We start from the raw sequence: 24,612 nt of genomic DNA, 5'->3' as shown, positions 1-24,612 counted from the left end.
CAACTCTGGCCTTGCTTAGTGCATCCTTTAAAAAAAAAAAAAACAACAACTTATCATGCTCCATCCTCCGTCCCCAAGATGGGTGTCCATTCGGGATGGACGGACCATTCCGTCCGTCGGACGGAATGCCCATCTCTCCTAATATACATAATGTATCTTGATAGAAAACTTAAAATAAAGGGAACAAAGTAAATATACAAAATATGAAGACCATATTGGTGTTACCTTTTCGCCTTTCAAGCCCTGTTTCCCCTCAGGTCCTTGTCTTCCCTGCCCTCCCTGCAAAGTATTATTTATTGCCTTCAATAAATGGTATCTGATGAAAACGTAATAAGATTTGAGTTAAAAACAATCTTACAGTTTTCCCAGTTGTACCCAAAGGGCCCTGGGGTCCCATCTCTCCAGGAGCACCCTATACGATACAGATGGAACAAAATCTAGGCTGAAAGTTGTCATGGAAGAAACAACGGATCAAGTAATTCCTGGCTGTAAACTAGAACATGTTTGGCAAATTTGCATTTACCTCTAAGCCAGGAAGAGCTGAAGGACCTTGGATTCCTGGTAAGCCTTCTTCTCCCTGCACAAATCAATGAAAACTGATACCCTCAAATGTATTCATTTTGGTAAAGTACGTCAAGTATTGACTTGATTCAGAAAAAATTCTGAACATCGCAGTTCCGTATGACACGTAGAGCGAATAAATAAAGCCATTGTTAGTATTTGTATAATAACCTGCTTTCCTGTTGTGCCTGGGGCTCCGGGCTCTCCTTTTACTCCTTGTTGCCCAGGTTCCCCTTTGGCTCCCTGGTCACCTTTGGGGCCACCCTTTCCTAGTAGACCCTGTTACAAAAGAGGAAATTGATATAATGATATAATAGTAATTCGGGTAAGATTATTGTGTCAATTTAATATATTGAGAATATATTTATATTCCCCATTTTTGGTAACGCCATAACAGGTACAGTACTGATGTTGGGACATTTGGTGACAAATCGGTGTTTATAATATAACATTGATCATGCCTCACTTACATATGGTCCCAGTTTTCCAATGTCTCCTCTGACACCCCGCACTCCTGGTATTCCCTTTAAGTAGGACATAACATACACACAGAACACACATTCACAATATGTCTCTCTGCATATTGTACAAAACTGATACGATTAAAGCTATACCAAAGGGCCTCTTGACCCATCAGGTCCCGGTTTTCCAATATGACCAGACCCCCCCTGTAGAGGTACACGAAAGTAATTTAAATGACTGTAACTTGGTAGTGCATGTTTGTAGTGGTAGTAGAAAAACAAAATGTCATAACAATGACAAATAATGGGCAAGGTCAGGTAGGCTTATTTACTTAGGGGTTCGTGTGCACATTCTTGCTCTTGTCCACTTCAGCCTGCGCAAGGGGAAAATCTATCGGCACTATATTTTATTTTGTGGAAGTGATCACATGAGTTCAGGTTTGATGTCAATAAATCCAAACTGTTGTGCAGAACACTTTTATACTTTCACAGCTTGAAGTGGACAAGTGTAGTAATGTGCATTTGCATTTTGGTGGTGATCGGTTGCCGTTTTACACAACAGAACTGACAATTCGAGGAATATTAGCTCATAAAAGTGTCCCGTAAAATTCTGTTCAATCACCTTTTGTCCTTGAACTCCCTTTGCTCCTGGAGATCCAGATGTTCCTGCACTTCCCTTGGAATCAAACAAACATACCAGAAAAGTATTAAAACTTCACTCAGCCATTATTCTAAGACATTGGTGAAAAACCGAATGGGCTGATACTCTTTCGAGTAATACATTTTATTTATACAGTCGCATGAATAATTCGCAGCCATGGCGAGCAACAGACATGGACTCACCTCTAACCCCATAAGACCTGCAGGACCCACTTCCCCAACCAGACCTGGTTCACCCTATTCATATTAGAAACACACACGCACACACATGCACACACATTAAAGCAACAATTTTTCACAATTCAAATCAGTGAGTCTTCACAGCATGTAGTTTTGGCCGTAGGGAGTCGCAAAGATTTTCCATCGCATATTATGCTACTTTCAGATGCTACCATCAACTACAATCACCTCACCAGTAATGGTCACATATTTCATTTCATATTTTTATTTGTGTCGGGTGAAAACAAGCGAGAACAAAGCAACGCAGTCAGTGTCATATTCCAGCAACAGAAACCAATAAACAAATGATCAAAGTGGTCACTAAAGTCATGTGACTGAAAGGGAGTTTGAAGGAAACCGATAAATTGCCGTAATCACATATGGCTCATTAGTACATTTCCACATAGTAATTGTATTCCATATGCACACAATGACTTCAAATAAAAATATGATAATTAGGTTCCACATATTGCCACTGCTAGGCAAAAACCTCCCATGTCCAAATTCGATCAAGTTCACAAATCTATACCAATCGTGATTCCCGAATGGGTTCGTTATTTTTACAAATTATTGACCAATCTAAAGTGTCGAGACTGGAATGCTAATGGCTCAACAAACAAGTTTTTTTTTTTTTGGTTTCCTGAATGGTGTTGGTTTTGGAGATGCAAGAACTTTGGCCAAAGCCAGCATTCATTTACATTGAAGATGCATCCCACCTTGCACTATCCCATTGTTCATGATACTTTGAATGAAAATACAGTAAACCGTAAAAGTTGTGCTGCAAAGCTTCCCAGTGATCACTCTAGTCATTCTAAAACTAAGCCAATGTTGATGTCTAAGTACCCAAAACATGATCGGTATAAAACTGCCTTATTTGTTACTGTGGATGACTAGTACTCGTATTACTGGAAAATATGCGCTAAAAAATATAAAGCATTACTGGACTCACCATTAATCCAATATGGCCTTTCTCCCCCTTTGGGCCTCTTTCACCATTTTCTCCAAGTTCTCCCCAAGTGCCCTCAGGACCAGAAAAGCCTCGAGGTCCCATCTCACCCTGCGGACAACAATCAGTTTGATCCGTCAGTAGCATACAATCGCGTGCCTTTTACCCTCATCACATATTACGAGACTATTAGTAAAGATGACCTTGTCTCCTTTAAATCCAGAATCCCCAGCTTCACCAGGATGGCCGACATCACCCTGCACAGGAGGAGTGAATAGCAACATTCTTTGGTATAATACATTCAATTAGATTTCAAAAAGCAATGAGGGGAAAATGAATCTCCACAATTTAAAAGGGGGATTATATTAATACAAAAAGACGATCAGCGCACCAACCTCTTTTCCAGCAGGTCCAGGTGGACCCTGTCGGCCTTTTGGGCCCTCAAGTCCTCTCTCTCCCTGAAGTCCTGGAGGACTAGGTTTCCCACGTGGCCCGGGGTCCCCCTGTTAGAAATAAGAGATGAAACATATTGCAAGTTTCTTTCAGCATTGCAAGATAAACGGCGTAGCAAGGCAATATATGAATTAAGCAATGAAAGATGCAAAGCGCAGTACAGGTGTTTTTGTCTCAGGCTTTGGAATGAATCTTCACCATTGACTTACCGGGTCTCCTTTCCATCCAGGTGGTCCTTCATCTCCTGTGTGGCCCGGTAGACCCTGATCAGCGAAACACTCATGATTTGGGTTTAAAACTGCCTGCACGGTTCACATTTTTGTATCTAACATCCCTAGTGATTGCTACAATAACACATGATGATGAACATGATGTAATGGAGTTCAACACCATTGTGCCCTACAACCCCAATAACAAACATACCATCAATGGCATATCTTTTTAACGTCACTTTTGTGAGTGTTGTTAACAAGCCAGCCAGTCGCCATGGGTCTTGACCAAACATTTTTCGAAACGTCCGCGCGTTGTATTGAAGCATCCCTAGAAGTTGCTAAATGATGCCAATGACAGAGGTGACCCCCTGATTTTCCTCAACAATCGTTGGGAAAGTTGACGAAACACATTTAACGCTCAACAATTCAGTAATAAATTGAAACAGAAACAAATCACGAAAATTATTTAAAATGGGCTTAAAAATCCGGAATGATAAAAATATAGCCTAAATGCCTAAAAAGGAGGATACATATCCAGTTGATTGATTTCAAATAATTATGAGTTGTTTGTTTCGATGAAACCAACCTGTTGTCCATCAATTCCAGTAGGGCCGGCATCACCAGGTAAGCCAGGTAAACCCTAAATGTAACCAAGTGCATCTTTTAATAGTTCAACATGAATTTCACAGGCATGCTAATACTATAAATCGTTAACCCCCCTGTTATGTTATGCAGTGAAATTGACATTTACCCCCCCAAAAAAATAAAAAATCCCAAATTTAGAATCAAAATACTGTAATGGTCCATTTCACAAATTTGCAGATTACATAGATATTGTTCAGGTTTTGTCAGATAAACCATCTTTGTGAATTTTGTCCCAAAAAAGGTGCTTGATTACAAAGCTAACAAAGAATGGGGAGATTCGTTGGACAAAAAAATCCCAACCTATCGTACCTGTGCACATACACATTCACTGCGTGTGCTTTATTTATTTCTTTATTAATTTCTAGTTGCAAACATAATGTAAACATTCTAAATGGTGAATCATTTAATTTTATTTTGGGTACATTGTGAGTGATTCGAGTAAAACTTATGAGAAGCGAACCGTAATTGTGTTATTGGTGTGGTTAGAGCAACGTTTTTTTGGAATTTTATAAATTTTTTATTATTGAAAATAAAACGATTTCGACATAAGAGGAGGGTTAACAAGCAAAAAAAACTATGTGAATCTTGTTCTGTTGTTGTTTAAGGAAAACCCATAACAGGAGGTGACCTTGTCTCCGCTTTCTCCTGCTGCTCCAATTAATCCAACCGCACCTTGGAGGCCCTGTGGCGAGCCAATAAACATGATTTTATAAACATTTCAATCTTATCACCATAGATTTTGCATACTATGAGGAGTAACAGTATACTGCCAATTAAAAACGCAGCTGATGGTAAATACCCACTCACTATGATTCCTGCCGGCCCAGGTGGCCCCTGAGGTCCAGGGGACCCATTACTTCCCCGGGGCCCTGCTTTTCCAGTCGCTCCAGCATCACCTGGGAGACCTGGACCACCCTGGAAAAAAGAAGGATGCATAGCTCTTAGGATAGGAACCAACAACTATGACACAAAACTGATTTCAAGTTACAATTAAAACCAAGAATATGGTTTGAAATTTCAGTTTCCCATTTGACTTTCGAATCAATTACTGTTTATAATTGTTTTTTTATTTATTCTTTTTTTTTTAAATACAATCATGCTTACGGGCAAACATTTCCCATTGATTTGGGGTTCTTATTGGTTTCTTTAAATATTTTTCAAAGTGAAAGATGATAGAGTTCTGGAAGATGATATTGTCCATCCATTATCTGAACTCCTCACTCGGTCGCGGGGGTGCGAGAGCCTTTTCCAGCTATCTATATCGGGTTAAATGTCTTACCAAGTTTCATTTTCACTCCAGATGCTTAGTTTTTATTTTTTTGCGTCTATCTAGGCATTTTTGTTAATGAGGAAGGAGTTATGAACAGTTCCCGTCAGTCTTAGCAGAAAAGAAGGAATTGCTGAGATTTATTTTCTGTTAATCAGAGGTATTGTAAATTGTGCGGGGGTGTTCTGATCCCCATTACCATGAGTTTGAATGTGATTATATATCACTAGGGGAGTGTGTCACGGTAAATTCAGTTCAATGATTAGCCTTCAGGTCACTGACGGTGTAGTGTAGTAGTACACTCGCCCGAGTTGTGTGCGGGCAGCGTGGGTTCAGTTCCCACTCAGTGACGGTGTCTATGTCTGCCCTGTGACTGGCTGGCGACCAGTTCAGGGTGTAGTGTGCCTTTCGCCCGTAGTCAGCTGGGATAGGCTCCAGCACCCTCCTGCGACCCTCTACAGGATAAGTGGTGTGGATAATGACAAGACATTAGCCTTCATTTGAGAGCTGTGACTTACCGGTGCGCCCTGAATCCCTTTCGGTCCTTCATCTCCAGGTCGACCCTTGGGGTGGGGGAGGTTGTTACAATAATGTAAACACAGGTGGAAATAGAAATACATCACACAAAAAAAAAACTGAAAAAAACAAAATGATTATTATGTTTTCAGTTAACCTAAGCATCATATTTTATTTTTTATTGATTTCCAAATCAATTCTCACCTGGGGTCCCTGCGGCCCCTTTTCCCCAGGGGAACCTGGCAGACCCTAAAAACAAAAGTAGAACAAGCAATGTGAAACACGTTTATTCTGTCTTCAATTTACACAAACTGCTGCAATTATCCCAACCTTCAATTAATCTCTTGTTTTGCCCTGGCTTTGCGCTTGTAGAAGCAGGGTTAAAAAGGAAACATTCGGATCCAGATTTATTTCAGAACAGGAAGGTTTTTGACTTGAAACGGAACTCAATGAGGAAAACCAACTCGGGACTCCAGAAAAAAAGCTCAGTAAAAATAATTACCATTACAGAAATAGATCACTCCAACTTTAATCTGTGTATAATCTTTATTCCACAATGTCAACTTTTAAACAGTTTTATTTGTGTTGTCTAATTCCCATTTCGTTGTACTTTTAGATAATGAGTAAGAGATTTATTTTTATCAGGGCCGATACCGATTGTTGGTAGTAACAGAGCCGATATCCGGTATTTGGTTATTAATTTTCAGTAAAAAGAAATATATTGTCGTAAAAAAAATGAATAAATAAATAAATAATTAATCTTGTCTTTTTTCTTTACATTGATTGAACATTTTTTTAGATAATAATTATAATCATATTACGAAGTTAACTAAAAATGCAAACAAATAGTCCCATGATGTTAACATAATTATAAATTGATTTAATATTGGCCATCTGATTTTTCCAGAATAAATAAGAAATATTATTTATTATTTATTCTAAATATATTTATTTCTTTTTTTTAGGGAATGAACCCACATATTTCGTGGATGACGCATATTGGATGTCTATTAGCTAACAGTGTTTTTGATGATTCATAAAAAAAAAAAATCAAAAGTTTTTTTTCTCCCTGATGCATTTAATTGGGTGTCAATTATATGAGGATTTGCACTGTTCGTGGGCATAAATATCTAAATGTTCAACCTCCCTATGCATCTTTCCAGAAAATATTGCAAGTAGTTCTCAATTCTTCCTGCTCCCACAAACACACCAAAAAAAGAAAAGTAAAATCATTGACAAAGGTACAGCAACTACTGGTATATACTGTACTTACTGGAGGCCCTGGCTTCCCAGCAGGCCCAGGAAAACCTCGAAAACCAGTCTCACCCTGGGGGAGAAAGCAAACAAGACTTTTTTTTTTGCGTGCAATATTGTTTTATTACATGAATAAATTACTTGCCTAACCAAAATTGCAGGTTGAGATTGAAATTATGATCAATAGCAACATACCCATGTCAAAACTGCTTTTCTAAATTAAATCAAACATTAAAAAAAAGAAACATTAGGTTACCCTCTCTCCAATGGCTCCTGGATACCCTCGCATGCCCACGGTGCCGTGAATACCCTGATGGTTAAAGCAACAACATGCAGACACAAGAGGATCAGAATAATGAGATTTTTTTTTTAAAGTAGCATTTATCAAAGGTAGAAACGTACTTGTTTGACATTAAGTTGTTGTAATAACATGATAATTACCGCTACTTAAAGGTTTATTAAAAACATTACCACTAAAAAAAAAAACATTTACACATTTATTTCTGGCCAAGTTTAAGATATGAAACTAATTCATTTTATTTATTGAGGTAATGTTCTTTTTACACTTGTATTTCTGTTGGCACACAAGTACAGGAAGAACATAAGAACTCCACACAGGAGTGCTTGAGACAAGAATAGACTGTGACGCAGACATGGTAACCACTACCATCAAAATTAATTTGAGGATGTTATGTTATGGTAAAATGAATTTACATTGAAACAGGTTAATATATTTTTTAATATGTTGAGCAATCACTTACATACATGCCAACTGGGCCCTGTGGTCCATCCACGCCAGGCTTCCCTGTGAAACCCTGAGACATCACACATTCCATCATACACGGAATGTAGATATTGCACTACAGTAGCGCAACTTCGGACCAACCTTTTCGCCTGGGGCTCCAGTCATGCCTTGAGGTCCTGGCGACCCTTGAGGGCCCTTAAATCAAAATGCAATAAGTATGACTATCAGACTTTCAGTGAATTAGACTGCAGTTGTGCATTTAAACATATGATTTGCTGAATTAAATAAATCTCCTCAGATCACTTTTTTCAAGATATCTTTATACTATAATGTGCAGTATATTGAGGCCTACCATCGAACCCAATGGTCCATCAGATCCTCTTTCTCCAGAAATTCCTTGAAGACCCTAAAAATAAGTCACAGAGAAAGAAAGAAAGTTTGGCTGAGTTAGTATAATGAGAGGCACAGTAGAATTATATAAGTGTTATACGTATATCTCCGTGTGTTTTAAACACCTTGGAAGACAAAACAGTTGGTTTAAGTTGCATTTGTGGGAAAAGAATAACGTGCTGTTTTGGTGTCAAATAATGCCTGTTGCATGCATATCACTGGCGTCGGGAGGAATCCTTGAACTTTCAAAATCGTCAGCTCTCAGGAGACCCCAAAAATGTTTTTTGCATGTTTGTTCAGTCATTTAAATTGCATAGTCAAAGACAGCGAGCCATTTTCAACATTTAAGATTTCTGAAAATAACACCCACACGTTAGAACTGACCAATAGTATAGACTTGTGAAAAATATTTACTAAATTGTGACATATTGTGTGAGGTTTCAGCCAATTCCACCCGTTTGCAGATTTGGTTATTTCACCTCCTCTGAAAGAGGTACAGTACCCTCGGATGGCAAAGTTGGCAGATGCCCGGTGGCGCGGTGTGTTCAGGGGCAGACGCGGTGCAATTAATTAATTTTTATTAATGTTTTTACAAATGTTTTTTTTTCCCCACAGAGCCCGGCCCACAAATCAGAGAGCGTGGCTGATTAAGTAAGACATTGACTGGCTTACTTAATCTATATAATTGGCAGGGATACCCACGAGTCAGAGGCACATTTAAATGCCATCTCTAAAAGAATGTCTTTTGAGAAAAATCCTGTGATTCTTACAGTCAATGTTAATCACATTCAGTCCGTCGACACTACACAAGAGCAAACAATCAGAATGGCTGAGAAGTCATTGTTTATCAGTGTATATCAGGGGTCCTCAATCCTGTTCCTCAAGGGCCGGTATCCTGCAGGTTTTCCAATTCTCCCAGCTGCAACACAGCTGATTCAAATGATCAGATAATCAGCAAGGTCTACAAAAGTTAGATAACGATCGTTCAGATGTGTTGCAGCAGGGAAAGATGGAAAAAGGGTAGGACACCGGCCCTCGAGGAACAGGATTGAAGACCCCTGGTGTATATCGTGTCCAAACACGGCCCTCGAGGTTCACTGTCCTGCCTGTTCCTCTCCCTCTTTCAACACACCTGATTCAAATGATCAGGATTGTTATCAGGCTTCCTCAAAGCTTGTTGATGAACTGATCATTTGAATTCGGTCTGTTTGTTTACTGTGTACAATGAGCCACCAATCACAGTATGAAAAATGTCATCTGAGACAATCACTCTGATTGGCTGTTAGCAAATGTAAATCTGTGCATGAGATTGAACCTAAGCATCGAGTAATTTGAGATCATAAAAACCTGAGTGTCTTGAGCAAGGTTCAGGATACGTGTGAATTTTATTTTTTATGACTGTGGGTCATATGAGAAACAATGACTTCTCAATTAAAGAGAAGGCAAAGGAGCTCAATTATCCATGCCTACATGCGCTTGCGTGCTGACGACAACACACGCGCATTTACAAGCAAGTAAGCTTAGATGGCATAGAATGAATACGAATGTCAAGAAATCAGATGAGACAAAGATCATCTTAAAAGTTCAGCAAATGCGACAATGTAATCAAGTAAACACAGAGGTTGTTGAACAAGTGATTCACTGACCATGATCCCTTTGTTACCCACAGGGCCAGCTGCACTTGGGGCACCCTAAAAAAGAGACAAAAATAAGTTTTTTTTTCCCCACAGCAGAGGTCAATAATGGTGCATGCAAACACGTTCTTCAGGACTGGATGAACATTTTCATTAGTCTAAAACCCAGAACATGTAGTTTACAGCCTTTGTTTTTATTGGATGTTTCTTTTGTCTTTTTTTAAAATTTTTTTACCAGTTTCAATAACACCGAAAAAATTCGGTCAAATGAATTGGAGTAAGGCGTTATGTAGTGAGTGACTTTTTCTGTCCATCACCAGTTCCAAGCCCCATATTATCTAAAATAGATTTTGCAGCATAATTAAACACATGCCAGTGTGCTATATTAAATATTATTATAAATGATAATTGCTAGAGGTTAAATTTGACCAAGGCTATTTGAAACACCAAGATCTGAACAATCAGTTGAAAACATCAAGTTTACAGTCATGACATTCACATTTTTTTTTTTTTTTATGAATTACGCATGATGATTTATTTCTTTTCAGTGGAGAAAAAAAACATCAAACACAAGTTACTCTAAGTAAGATGTACCTGCATTTTAAATTTGATAGTTTTTCATTTATACCCTTGAAGTGTTTTTTTTTCCAACTTCTGCAAATTCAGGTTATATCGCTGTCATGAACTGTGCTTTTGTTTTTATCGTTTGGCACTATGTTTTGATTTGATTTGGTTTTGTATCATCGCCTCACTGATTTAAAATATTTTACATCATTTTAAATCTTAGTCATGTTGGGAACCATGCAACCTATGTCCAAACTTTTTTTTTTATGTGAATCCAGCAGACTCTGTTGTTCGGTGCGTGCTCATCATCTGACCAAGCCCGTCCTCAGCCAGTAAGGCCTCTTGTTATTCACATTCTATACCTTTTACCCAGGTGGTCTAGCCTCCCATTTTTTCTTTTGACAGTTTTTGTTTGGCCTTCCATGTTACAGTCTCCTTCACTTATTCTGCTTGATTCTGACTGTTGATATGTTGAAGATTTAATCCCCTCTACCAGGCATCACCAAATGGCGGATCCGGACCGCGGGATGGTTCGGACCGGACCCATGCCCAATCTATGATGAATTTTTTTTCAGGGCGCGTTCGCAAACGTTGGCGCTGCAATTCTAGTAAATACGGAAAAGGCGTCACTGATTTGAGCCAATCAAATCATTTGTTTACGATCCACTGCCAATTGCGCAGCAGACCGGAAGATAGTGCTGCTGACAGTATGCCTTGCTAAAAGGTTCGCGAGGTTGATGCGTCTTGTTTTAAATGAATGGACGGAGAAATTTAGTTTCGTTCTGGCTGCAGCCGATTCAAAACCAGTGTGCATCATATGCTCCGAAACCGTCGCAACATTGCGAAGCGCCACTACGAAACAAAGCACCGCCCTTTTGTGCACAGTTATCCGCTGACGTTTGAGGTGAGCGCACGCAAAAACATCAAACTTCGAGTGCAGTACAACAGATTTTTACATTTTTGTTTACATCCCAGCAGCTTGCAAACGAATATTCAGTAAAAGTATCATGGAATTTGGGGAAACAAAAAAAAACATTGAGTGGTGAAGGAGTGCATAAATGCGGTTGCACAAACATTATTTAAAGGAAAACACAAAGGCCAGATGTGTGAAATAATCTACCAAATCCCAATGGCCCTGACTTCGTTCCAACACAGAATTAAGTCACTGGCAGGGCAGTCACAACTAATTTTTCTCATTAAGAGAAGTTAAAAAAATATTCAAAAGAAAAAGTGTTGTCAAAGCTCATTTTGAATTAGTTTTTCATGAGGACAGCCATTTTTATTGATTGTGTACTGAACATGTTGACCTGTTTTACTTGGATAATTAGGCTTTCCATTTTTTTCGGCTGATAACTCATTGATTTAAAAAAAAAAAAAAAGGTAAAAGATGTTAACTCAATGCTTAGCACTTGATATAGTTCTGCAGGATATTTTACTGTTTTTTTCTGGAAGTGGCACCTTGAAGTTCCTGGAGCCACATTTTCTTGAATGTGAAATAAACGCCTTATATTTGTTTGACTGGGAAAGGTGTTTAATGGGAACATTGCTAAATATTTAGTATATAAGTGCGCTCTGTTGAAAATGACTAAATATTGAAACTATATAAAAATGTGAACATAGGCTAGACATTAAGGGAAGTTGGACTTTGGTTCGGACCTTTTAATTGGAAGAAATTTCAGTCGTGGACCTCTGTGACTTTTAATTGACTACCTCTGCCCTATACTGTATCTAGCAGAGATCCCAAATATGTAATTTTTGTTCTTATGATTTTGATCCTGACAAGTATAGCTGCACACCCCTGCACTGCTGTCTTGCCTCATTTGCTTCTCTGTGGTTTAGTCCACTCGGCTTTTGCCTGGACTGCATCATAACAAAGCCCCTTCACGTGGCAACTTGAGAATCCCTTGTAATATTAATTTTTGAATTCATATTTTTGTATTGTGCTAAAACAATTAAGTGTATCACCTAATCATCAGGATCATCAAAGTTTGCCTTGACCGACCTGCCTTGACTTATGCGGAGAATATCAGTCAAAATCAGTAGTTTGGGCGAACATAAGAGAATTCCAACAAGTAAAGCATTGACAAAAAAAATAATCCTAAATTATACAGTTCATCCCAATGCTGAGAATACTTCATATAAAACATGACAGAACCGCAGAGGGTGTCTAATATAAAACACATACACACATCATTTACAACCGATTAAAATATGACAGAGAATGGGAACCTGTGTACCAGGCTTTCCTTCTGGTCCCTGTGGTCCAGGGTGACCCGCCAAACCCTGAAATGCGTCAATCAAATACACAAACAGACATACATAAACATTCAAAGATAGAACTTTTTTTTCCCCAAAGTTGTTGTTTTACTTGAAAGGAAATGTTTTGGTGTTGCTAAGCATCAACACCTCAGAAAATTCAAATACCGTATTTTCCAGACTACAAGTCGCTCCGGAGTATAAGTCAAAGCAGACCATAAATGCATAATGAGGTCGAAAAAAAACATACACAAGTCACACTTGAGTATAAGTCACGTTTTTTTGCGGGTAATTTTTTTTTTTTTTCTTACAAAATGTTAGGTTGTGCAACAGACAACATGAACAGCAAAGGTGTCAAGGGTTCATGTTAGTTTGCCTGAGAGCGAGACAGTTACGTTGCATGAAGTAGGAGCAAACCTTGATATTCATCGATCTCGACAAGAACCTGAGCTTGGAGACATAGCGTAACTGCACGTTGTTCAAGCAGCCACTAGCAAACCTGTTCCTTGGTGGCCATCTTGCTTTTTTTTTTTTTTGGTTCTTTCTCACTGCTGCTTGATTATGATTTCCAGCTGCATATTTCACTACTTGCAGCTTTGTAGTCTGCCGAATTTGATTCTGAGCGCCATTTGTGTGTTGTTCTCAGTTGTATTCGTAAGCAGTGTGAGATATTGGTGGATAGGCTAGAGTGTCCTCTCGCGGGTAATTTATTTATTTATTTATTTTCACGTATAAGTCGCTCAAAAGTATAAGTCACAGGAGCGCATGCAACCTATGAAAAAAAGTGTGATCTATAGTCCGGAATATACGGTAATCTTTTCAAGCATGACGTAAAGCATGACAACTGAATGAAAATGATGTTGATCTTTGCCTTTGATCTCCAACATTAATACGCAGCCTGACCTTTAAAGAAAATTACGGAGTGTATGTAAACAGATTTCTGACAGGCAAGATTACCGATGGACCTGGCTGCCCGCTGGGTCCCTTTTGTCCTGACCGACCCTGAAGAAAAGAAAGAGGACGACAAAGATACAAAAGGTACAAAATTAATTGTATGGTATACTAGCAGTTACAACATAGCTAGCAGAGATTTTTCGTTTCTCCATTTTTCATTGAGGAAGTCCCTCCTTCACAGAAAGTATGAAGCAAGAAGTTGTGTTTTGATTAGGGCTGGGAAATAAAATTCAACTAAGTCCGCTAAGTCGACCGCAGTGCTATGCCTTACTACGAGCCAGCTGGTTCGCTGACCTGAGGCACCGAGCAGATAGGTGGGAGTAGATTCTAAAAAACATTCATTTGTGATAGCCCTAGTTTTTAAAACGAGTGAGCAGCATTATGCAAAAACTACTTAACCATATTCCAAGAAACTCATGGTGCGTAGAATAACCTTGTGAATGGTTGGTGCAGAGGAGATGGAATTTTAATTTTGTGTTATTACTTACAGCTTACACTGAAGGCAAGTGAGTGGTGACTTATCTGACTCAACAGACGGGTTGTTACAAATACAAACAAACAAAAATCCCAAGCTTGACACTATTTTCCAGTCGAATGAGTAAGACAATCAGGAATAATCAGCATGTTCAGCCAAAGGTCTGCGCTAAAGTGCCATTAAGTGACATTCTTACATTCTTGTTCAGAATGTTTTCTCCTCTCTTATTTTAATTTATTTATCACAAAGTTGTTTTTAAGTAGTGGCTAAATTATGAATTCAAGAAAAAGACCCGGTTAATTTACCCGGTTCCCTCTGGGTCCTGTTTTGCCATTTCGTCCATCTGGTCCTCTGTTACCCTTGAAGAAAATTAACATTGATGAACGCGACTGTGGCCATAAGGTGCAGTTATTGTGTTCATTTGCATGTGGTGATGTGTTTTTTTAATTGTTTTCCTTTTTGCATCTACAGTATATGTTCAAATAAAGCAGTCACTGTACATAACAATAATCATATTAGGAAATGGTTGTTGTTCAAATGTACAATTTTCAAATGTAGCTGTGAAGTCATTAAGTGTTCCAAACTGTGCCTAGTAAAAAAATATGTTTCAGTATAATACAGGTACCTGCTTTACTTAATGGTGGACAGATTTTCAAATTTCTCATAAATCCCATGAATGCATCATTCCAATAAAGAGAACATTGAAAGGTGTGGCATTACGATAAAATCTGCAAGGAAAAAAAAAGTGCCCACTGACCTTTAATCCACTATTGCCCTGTTTTCCCTGACGACCCGTTTCACCATTTCCGCCCTGAATGAGGAAAGATAATCAGTCAAGCCAACACAATCATGTAGTAAAGTGTGTATTGATTCATCAAATTGATAAATATAATTACAGAATAATCTAAAATAATATTTCTTGGTATAGGTTCACAGAACTCAATTGTACTTCTATTTACCCTAAATGAATTTCTATTAATTTAATTACTTTTATTTAATTATCTTTTTTTTTATTAAATGCAACCACCTCTTTACAATGACTTCTTTTGCATAATAGGGTGTTTGTTATCATCAAGGCCTACATTACAATTCAACAAACCTCTTTGATGGCTGATTTTATTCATTTGTCACTTATTTATTTGCATTGTTTGATTTTTACGCTTTTTTAAAAAATTTTCATTCAGGCTTGATATCAGCCCATATGTTTGAATGTTTGTTTATATATCATATGCCCTGTGATTGGCTGGGAAAAGTCTGCTGGGATGGGCTATGTGCCATGTTCTATGGCTGACTTGTGGTAATTTTCCAGTCACTAAGCCCGATGGATGGGCGGAGCCTCCATTGTACACCTGCTTGACATTTCAATCAGATGGGTATAAAGGTGCTGGAGAAGTAGAAGCTAGTTGCCGGAATATTATTGCCGTTTGCAAGGTTCTCTCGATCCTGTGTTTGTTGCTCATAGTTCCACATGTAAATAATTCCGGTTTTAGTGATTCCTGTCTTGCTTACATGTGTTTGTCCTTTCTTGTGTAGTTAGGACTTATTATATTCACCTATGTTTAGTTAATTGTTTACAGCACTTCCGTTACATTCATTTCCATTTCGGGTTTTTGTCACTTATTCCGGCGTGTAAATTCCACTGTGCTCTGCCCATCCACCAGTGTTTCCTGTATTCCCATCAGCCTATGCTGATGAGGTTCTGAGCTTGGTTACTTTGCATTTCTACCTTGATCGCGTTCTCATGCTACCTTGGTTTAATAAAGTTTTGTATTGGCTCATAAGTTTGTGTTTTGCTCTGCTTTGGGTTTCAAAGTTGTAGGCACGCGATCGTAACGCAACGACCCAAATGAGCTCACGCCATATAGAAAAGCAATAAATATTAACCATTATGAATATGTGTTTCCTATTCTAATTCACTCATTTATATTTTATGACACGGTTGACTGATTTCATATTTATTAAAGTGATATATTCTTAAACATATTTCGGAGGAATTCTTGTTCAATGTATGTATTCATATTACAAATATTATTGTTATTGACAACTGACAAATTCTCAACCTTTAACCATGGAAGTTGTATTGCTTTTTGATTCCACCGCAGAACACTGACGATGTACTACTTCGAAAAAGTGTCGTACATAGTACCTCAATGCCTTTGGGACCAGGTTGACCCTTGGCTCCAAAGTAACCTGGAAACCCAGCGGGGCCCCTTTCTCCCTGAGGGCCTCTAATACCAGTTGCCCCTTGAAAACCCTAAAATCAAACAGAAACTACAGTTTGTAACCAAGACACCGCACAGAGCCGACTGCAGAAAATCTGAACATCACATTTGTCTTTCGACTAGTATGCAAAGACATGTCACTTGCTTCCTTGTGTTCCACTAATATCACATCCAACATTCATTGACTCAAGACTGTCACTTCTAATCTTTTGCATTACGGATATGTTCCTTGATCTGAAGAGCTTCAACATTAATGGATAAGTGAGTTTTGCGACTCATAGTAATACCCTACCATTATTACTACAAATATTACAAAAGATTTGGAGGAAGTGATTAATGTGATGAATTGGGAGGGGCTCTCAGTGGGCAAGAGGAGGCTCCAGAAGACTGGACCACAAATGTAAAGGAGCTATCGCGGAGAGTATTTGGAACATCTGGTAGGAAAAGTTAAAAGGAAACTTTGTGTTGGAACCACAAAGTACAGGAAAGCATACATGAAAAGTGGTTAACGAAGAAGAAGTGGGACATAGAGAAGACTCAGGAAAGGAGACAAGAATATACAAGGAAATGTAACACAGAGCAAAGGCAGATGTTGAAGAAGATGAGAAAGAGCTTTACAGGTTGTCCAGACAAAGAAATAGAGATGTAAAGGATTTGCAGGAGGATAGGGTGATTAATGATAGCGATGGAAATATGTTTGCTGGCACCAGTTGGGGGCTCCTATTTTCATTAGAGATCGATAAACTGACAGATGAACTTAGACTGAAATCCCCATGGAACCATAATGTTTGCAGATGACATTGTGATCTGTGAAGGCAGGGAGCTGATGGAGTGACACTTTTAAACATGGAAGCATGTGCTGGAAAGAAGCGCAACAAAGATTTGGGAGAAGAGATAGTGACGGTATCTGACTTAAAAATTTGAGGTGAACAGTCCAGAACAACAGTTGGGGTGGTAAGCGGATGAAGAAAGATCCAAGCAGGTTAGAACGGGTTGAGGAAAGTGTAAGGGTGTTTTGTGATCGAAGAGGCTAACAAAAGCAAGCAGAGCTGGATGTGGCGGAAATGAAGATGTTGAGGTTTTCTTTCGGAGTGACCAGGTTGGAGAGGAGTAGAAATGAGCTCATCTGAGGTAGAGAGAGTGAGTACATCAGTAGAAATCTGATTATGGGTCTGTCTGGAGTGGCCAGAACAGAGAGTTACAGAAGAACTAAGTTGCTAACTGCTTTGTAGCAGTGTGACCTACTGGCTCAGAGGGTGCCATGATTTCAGTACATTGCAGACTTGAGATTGAGGTGTTCTGTACTTTGTGTGCAAAATGTTACTTTATTAGAAACAATATTGACTATTCTGAACCAAGTGTCTGCCCTCCTCAACTATTTAGAACTGACGTTATTGAAACCAAGTCAATTTCTTTCTTTGCAAAACCCTCTTGCAAGTGAAAAATTGAAGGTCCGTCTTTGGACAGTTGTTCCTTACAATATACTTAAAAATATGTCAAGATGTTTCTTACTTTATCTCCTTTAGGACCTGGAATCCCCTTGTCCCCATCTGGACCCCGGATGCCCTGTACATAAAAAAAGCAGCTTTCATCAATAATCATTAGGAGATGAATAAAGTGAAACGTACATGAAATAGTTTTACTTATGAAAGCTTACCGTAACGCCAGAGAAACCCGACGGTCCGGGCTCTCCTGGTACACCCTGGACAAAAGGTCAGTAAAGTAAGCCTTTTGTGAATTAATCAGCAAAATAAAGACTGTATTTGGAAATTACATAAAAGCTGAAAGAAATCAAATATAAGAGTTCAAAATAGAAATATAAAGTACAGGTCGAGATCCTGGAAGCAGTCAGCCACTAGGTGACATTGTCAAGGTGATGACGTTTTCAAATAAAACCATGATACAATGGGTAACTTTCAAGGCGCATGTGATTTAAACCTTGAAAGGACAGTATGTGAAAAAGAAATTCAAAACCCCAACAAATTAATGAGTACAAAATATCCTCGCTTTTTGTAAAGTAGTACAGTGGTCCCCAACCACCGGCCCCGGCCCGGTACCACTTTGGACAAAGCCGCACAGATGAAAGAAAAAAGAATTATATATAATTATATATATATAATTTATTTGTATGTGTGTGCATAAAACAGCTTTCCCACTCCAGACAACTGGCCATTTGGTACAAAAAAAAAAGTAGAGTATAAGTCAGCAGCCCCCTATGACTGCAACTCACCACTGGCCCTTCAAATCCGGGTTCACCCCGCATACCCACGGTTCCCACAGGCCCCTAGGGTAAAAACAAATAACAAAAAAAAAAAAGAATAAATCATACAAGAACAAAATATATGAAAAACACTCTATTGTGTATGTTATTGTGTACAGTATTGTAATTTCAAATGAAATCAGGCTTGTGAATCCATGAAAGTTGATACCACCAAAATAACTTGAAATATGAAAAAAGACAAATTAAAATTACAGAATAAAAATTACGCCTTGACTGAGATTTTTCCAATACTGAGAGAAATTAAAATGACAAATTCCTTCCCAACAGATTGACTTGTGATACAGACTCTTTTAAAGGGCACGTATCTATATAAGCTCCAGCTGCCATCATATTTTATATCCCTTTTCAAATGATATAATTTTAGAAATCCAATTTTAAAAAAGCAAAACATGTAAGGCGACACCATACTTACAGGCTCTCCTTTCGGCCCTGCCCCACCACTTCGTCCTGGTGTTCCCTGCAAACAAAAGTGAAAATAGCTTTACACATTCATGACACAGGTCACACTATGGCAATATAGTTACACACCAAAATAAAGCAGTGTGACAACTTGTCTGCACTATTACGGATGCCACACTGATCTGCTGTCTACTTTGTACCCTATCTTAGCCTTGTTTCTAAAGATATCAAATTTTCAATTAGAACTTTAGGTTGGGTTGTTCCATCAATACATCTCATGAGTACACACTACTTCCATAATTGTACTTACTTGGGGCCCTCTGGGTCCTGGAGGCCCCATCTGCCCATCTAAACCTGGTGGGCCCTGGTCAAGTGAAAATTAACGACATGAAATACAAGAAACACATGTAAAGCACCACTGCTGTGTAGAAGCTCAAACATTCAAGCGTAAATATAATCATGCAAAATTAATACCTGTGGACCTTTGCGGCCAACATTGCCTGCAGGGCCAATGTCACCCTAAAAGCACAAAAATAAACAAATCACACAAAGTAAAGAGCCAACAAAAAAGGATCTCAGACTAATGACCATCAATATGTAATCATGGTATACATTAGATGTAATATAATAACTAAACAGCTATTGCTCTTATGACAAATACATAGGTTACACTTAGTACGTTCAAAATCCATTATTGATTAGCAAAATTGTAATTAGTAACCAGGACAAAGTTCATTGGTACCTAACTGCTATATGCACATAAATACAAATAAATGTATAAAAAAGAAACACCCCCCAAAAAGGAATGAACAGAACTGTGTTGTCAATTCTTTACTTCAATGCTGTAGTCTAACAGGGCGATGTTGATATCTCCCCTGAAGTCAAGATTGATGTCAAGTTTTACACATTTGAAAAAATCGCAATTGCACAACTGAATTGCGGTTGTCCGAAATAGCAGGTGTGGTTTCATTTTACCCTTGAGCCATTAACTCCTTGAACACCAACTTGTCCTGTAATGCCTGGTGCACCCTGTACACGAAAAGCACACCCCAAAAAATTGTAAAAAACTAGTATTGTATAACATAATTTATAATCTTGACTGTCTTCATCTTACCGACAGACCCGGAAAACCTGGTGGGCCGTCCAATCCATGATCCCCCTGGATACAAGCAGGGTAAATATTATGTACCATTAAAGATATACAGCACCTGGTTATCAACGGTTACACTGCACTTATAAACACAATACAATAGCCCAAAAGAAGACAACAGTGACTTTAAAGGCAAAAAATATATGGGCATTATTTTTGCTTTTATATTGATCAAAGTTTGTATGATAGACGACACTTGATTACACCACATCTGTTACATCATTTTTGGAACGGTCAAGCGTTGCCTGATCTTGCTCAAAGAATGCTGAAAACTGCAGCAGTTAAGGCTTAATAAAGCCCATTATGACCTCTTTATCTTATTTCATCATTTCATTTAATGATGTTGGCCACACCAACAGTACAGCAACACAATAAATACAGCAGTAGGTTGAGAATACGGAAAGGAGCAAAGAAAAAGTATGAAGAACAAATTAAATGTGACGAGGAAATTCGAGCATGATGAGAGAGATTTGACACAAATGAGCCCTTAACGGGTACGTCACTCACATCGGGTCCACGTGGACCCTCTGGACCATAGCCACCTCGGATGCCTGGAGGCCCCTGCAAAATATATTCCGAATAAGAACCGATAGAAATTGAAATTGACTGCTCTGTTGTATAAAAGTGAAGGGCACTCACCCTGGGCCCGACAGAACCTGGTGGCCCTGGTAAACCAACTGAACCCTAGAATGAGCAAAGACAGTCCAAGATCACCAGTTATGTGTCCCTTCTGAAGAAATATACCTGCTTTCCATGTAGTAAAAATGTTGCATATTCAAATGACCACAGCTCTGATACAGATTTTACATATTCATATAAAAATGTATACGTTAGTTTAATCTCGGGACAGGTAATAATTCTTAATATACACCAATATTTGTACCTTCTCGCCAGGTTCGCCATGTTCCCCTCTTGGACCTTTTCGACCAACGAGACCCTATGGTAAAAGGAGAAGAAAAAAAATCATAATCGCTATAATATCAGTTCTTGGTCGATCGAATCGACTGATGAATCAATTATTAAAGTAACTGTTAGTTGCAGGCTTTCATAGGACAATGAAAATTTCAAAAATAAGAGGGACAGAATAGATGCCACAAAGCCCAGCAAAGGGGAAAAAAAGAAGTGCTAAATAATACAAAATTGCATTCATCATATGCGAACTGGATAATGACAAAAACAGCTGCGATCCATTTGGCCCTCACCTCATCACCTTTTTCCCCTTTAGAACCTCGCTCCCCTCGGTATCCCCATGGGCCCTGAAGTCAATAGAAAATAATATTAGTTCCGTATGAGATGGACACACTTGACATGCTTTGTATCCTGTTATCTCTGTGTGTCATTCTATAGCTTTTATAGAACTTCATAAAGTACCAACCTGTAATCCAGCAACACCTTGGAACCCCTGCTGACCATCTTCTCCATTTTCCCCATCTCTGCCCGGGGCCCCTGCTCTTCCAGGCGGACCCCTAGAGCCCCGCTCACCCTTTCAGATGACATAAATGATTACAAGTATATGCTACTTGAGACAACTGTAACCTTTAACTTGTGAAGAGCATGTTGGACCAAAGATCTTGCAGAACTAGTGATGTAGGGAATTAACTGTTTATAACCATGCTCAGCCTCAACTGTATATCATATTAGCATTGTGTGAGAAGTCAGAAGCCCTCTGAGATCCAGCGTAGCCGTTTATCACACAGACAAGGCATCACTTGGATCGTAACATCTTGACATGAAGATTGTGGGGTGCAATAACTCAGTTTGAGGACAGGTGGAGAACAAGAAGTGATACATGGGTTGGAAAAAAACCCGACATTGCTCAGGCTTACGATATTATATTACTGACTGTGGTGGATGATTGATGTCATGCTTTAATGCAGAGGGCGGCATGATGGATGGATTGGAATATATTCCTGGAGGCATATTTCACTTGACAATGCATGCGACATGCATTTATGCACACGCACTATGATATATTGCTTTAGGGTGATATCCAGCAGATGGTGCTGTTCTCTAGTCGTTGTAATATTTACGTTATAGTACTGTATATGTATTGGATTCAATTTACTGTTTAGTTTGTTTTTACCGAACGTCACTTCTAGTCAGATGATATTCAATGCCAAAAATCCATCCGTCCATTTACCCAATGCACCCATCCGTGCTCTATAAGGAAATTTAGTCTTCAATTAGCCTGTTCTAGACATGTTGAGGAAACTGGAGTACCCCAGGGAAAAAATATGCAAATTCCAGACAGGAGGGGCAGAAATGAGTGTCTAACCTTGAAACTCACGAGTGTGAGGAAAAAGTACTCACTACAAGGCCTACATAATATATGATGAATTTGCATGCTAATGGGCCAATGAGCAATATGCCACAGACTTCCGGCTGAAATGACAGAACTAATCCCATTTCTGGTATGTCTGTATACAAGCGACATTTCTGTATTCTTCACGCAATTGCTGCTCAATTTACCTCCTTTTTCTTTCACTAAAGTAAGTCAAATAATTCAACCAAATTCCTCAAAGGATAAAAGATGTACATTTGTAATTATATTCACAATTATGAAGGTAAGAGAGCATGTGTTTCCTCCTTAATTGATCAGGTGTGTCTGTGTTGCACCCCTTCTTTGGGAGGTCTTGGTTTTTTTCTCCTAAACACTTGGTCTTGAAGGGGGGAGTGAGTAATTGTTCCACTCAAACAACACAGGGACAGATCGTCTCTTTAAAAAAAAAAAAACACCGTCCTGTCTCTGATCTTGGCTCGCCAATGACTTTTAAAAAAATTCCAACTACACACCCAAGTGTTACAGGTAATTTCAAAATTGTCCCTGCGGATGGCGACAATGCACCATCGTGGAGTCTCCTCATCGGAGGGAAATCCCAAAAAACTATCTGGACGATTGAATTTCGCTGAAACCCGAGACACAGGCACACAGCGATGTGGATCATAAGCGTTCATAGCTTGCTGGTACTTTCATTTGATCATTTTTTTTACAAGTATCATGACTAATTAAGATGTCATCTGTACCACCAGTAATACGCTACGTAATTTTTTGGGCCGGAAGTCCCGCATCTTCTGTGGCATATACCCCATTGAGATGGCTTTGGCATGCGCCGATAAAGCACAGTGCCAGCCTTTTTCTGGACTATTTTTGTAGGCCAACAGTTTATGGCTGTTTTGCTAATGCTCTAAAACACATTTATGCAACAAGCCCATTTGGCTTCTTTAGCTAGTTGAGTTGATGCCAAGAAACAATTAGTGTAAGTGATCTCACCAACAGGTATTGCTGCATCAGGACAGACAATTGCCGCAGGGCCCCGAGCTAAAGAGGGGCCTGTGAGACAGCTGACATTAGATCATATAAATGACAAAACTCTGCGATGACACCGAGTTGTTGTCAGGAATTTCCTGCAAAGGCCTCCTTACTCACTGTTACCTGCTAGCTGGCGGTTAGTATGGGCATCTAAAGGACAGATATTGGTCTATATCAGAGACAAAATTGGAACGAGGACCCAGAGGGAACTCAAAATGCTCTGGTTCACCAACTTGGACATTTACAGTTTCTCACGTTCTCTAGACTACAACACTCGACATGGATGCCTGCCTCCTGGTGCAATGCTTCATTTCCACTTGAGTGTTTCTGATTATCCCCAAACTTCCTCCAATGTTTGGTTCCAGTTCACCGTCTGGCAATCAAGCAACAATCTTCTCACTGGACTTCCAGGAGGCTTGTTTCATATTACCTTTAATTGTTTTGTGCAATGCTGGAAGCTTAAATTGTCTCTGCATTTTAAATGACTAGGTTTCACGCCTTTATGTTCTCTTCAAGTGCATTCTTATAATCTGACTGCTGTTTTCCAGATTGATTGACCAAAATCTAGTATCTGGCATCGATGGTACATAAGCCCATAGCCTGACTCATAACTACCCTATTTTCACGACTATAAGGCACACTGAGGCGATGTCTCAGTTATCTGTGCTATTTCTATGTTTAACACATACAAAAAAGCTCACGAAATTATTGGGCGCAGGCATGGTAAAACATTCACTATCTTGAAACATACGGTCGAATGCATGCACGCTAAAGCGTACAGGAGCATGCATGCTAGCTTGCGTTTTTAAAATGGCAGCGGGAGCAAAACTGAGTTTGGTTGTATTTTAAGTATTTAACACAGCAGGTCTCATTGCCACGCGACTCCTCAGGAATGATGCCATCTTTTGCAAAAGGTCGAACAACATTGCAAGCGGAGACGTTAGCCCAAGCATCCACAATCCATTCACAAATTGTGGCGTAACTGCCTCCCAGTCTTAGTACAGCTGCGTTCGGCATCCATCGTTCGCAACTTCACTT

General features: G+C 39.1%; 1 protein-coding gene across 1 annotated transcript in view; it reads right to left on the bottom strand.

The window, feature by feature from the left end:
- Positions 1 to 24,612, bottom strand: part of LOC148319548 (uncharacterized) — a 49,027-nt gene that overhangs the window by 10,970 nt on the left and 13,445 nt on the right. Inside the window, exons 8-48 of the mRNA XM_088282172.1 lie at positions 21,640 to 21,747; positions 21,467 to 21,520; positions 21,148 to 21,201; positions 20,904 to 20,948; positions 20,772 to 20,825; positions 20,229 to 20,273; positions 20,090 to 20,143; positions 19,589 to 19,633; positions 19,425 to 19,478; positions 19,128 to 19,172; positions 18,665 to 18,718; positions 18,092 to 18,136; positions 17,947 to 18,000; positions 16,359 to 16,466; positions 14,970 to 15,023; positions 14,518 to 14,571; positions 13,741 to 13,785; positions 12,757 to 12,810; positions 9,976 to 10,020; positions 8,292 to 8,345; positions 8,081 to 8,134; positions 7,956 to 8,009; positions 7,451 to 7,504; positions 7,214 to 7,267; positions 6,145 to 6,189; positions 5,943 to 5,987; positions 4,965 to 5,072; positions 4,786 to 4,839; positions 4,099 to 4,152; positions 3,510 to 3,563; positions 3,243 to 3,350; positions 3,051 to 3,104; positions 2,851 to 2,958; positions 1,866 to 1,919; positions 1,645 to 1,698; positions 1,176 to 1,229; positions 1,032 to 1,085; positions 733 to 840; positions 524 to 577; positions 359 to 412; positions 226 to 279 (exon numbers count right to left, since the gene is read on the bottom strand). Coding sequence (XP_088138298.1) covers positions 226 to 279; positions 359 to 412; positions 524 to 577; positions 733 to 840; positions 1,032 to 1,085; positions 1,176 to 1,229; positions 1,645 to 1,698; positions 1,866 to 1,919; positions 2,851 to 2,958; positions 3,051 to 3,104; positions 3,243 to 3,350; positions 3,510 to 3,563; positions 4,099 to 4,152; positions 4,786 to 4,839; positions 4,965 to 5,072; positions 5,943 to 5,987; positions 6,145 to 6,189; positions 7,214 to 7,267; positions 7,451 to 7,504; positions 7,956 to 8,009; positions 8,081 to 8,134; positions 8,292 to 8,345; positions 9,976 to 10,020; positions 12,757 to 12,810; positions 13,741 to 13,785; positions 14,518 to 14,571; positions 14,970 to 15,023; positions 16,359 to 16,466; positions 17,947 to 18,000; positions 18,092 to 18,136; positions 18,665 to 18,718; positions 19,128 to 19,172; positions 19,425 to 19,478; positions 19,589 to 19,633; positions 20,090 to 20,143; positions 20,229 to 20,273; positions 20,772 to 20,825; positions 20,904 to 20,948; positions 21,148 to 21,201; positions 21,467 to 21,520; positions 21,640 to 21,747 — 2,457 coding nt within the window. The remainder of the gene's footprint in view (positions 1 to 225; positions 280 to 358; positions 413 to 523; positions 578 to 732; positions 841 to 1,031; positions 1,086 to 1,175; positions 1,230 to 1,644; positions 1,699 to 1,865; positions 1,920 to 2,850; positions 2,959 to 3,050; positions 3,105 to 3,242; positions 3,351 to 3,509; positions 3,564 to 4,098; positions 4,153 to 4,785; positions 4,840 to 4,964; positions 5,073 to 5,942; positions 5,988 to 6,144; positions 6,190 to 7,213; positions 7,268 to 7,450; positions 7,505 to 7,955; positions 8,010 to 8,080; positions 8,135 to 8,291; positions 8,346 to 9,975; positions 10,021 to 12,756; positions 12,811 to 13,740; positions 13,786 to 14,517; positions 14,572 to 14,969; positions 15,024 to 16,358; positions 16,467 to 17,946; positions 18,001 to 18,091; positions 18,137 to 18,664; positions 18,719 to 19,127; positions 19,173 to 19,424; positions 19,479 to 19,588; positions 19,634 to 20,089; positions 20,144 to 20,228; positions 20,274 to 20,771; positions 20,826 to 20,903; positions 20,949 to 21,147; positions 21,202 to 21,466; positions 21,521 to 21,639; positions 21,748 to 24,612) is intronic.

Source organism: Idiotropiscis lumnitzeri, chromosome 18 (genome assembly GCF_059441095.1).
Source record: "Idiotropiscis lumnitzeri isolate Australia: NSW breed Sydney's pygmy pipehorse chromosome 18, RoL_Ilum_1.0, whole genome shotgun sequence".
NCBI classification, from domain to species: Eukaryota; Metazoa; Chordata; class Actinopteri; order Syngnathiformes; family Syngnathidae; genus Idiotropiscis; species Idiotropiscis lumnitzeri.
This window is presented reverse-complemented; position numbering and strand designations above follow the sequence as displayed.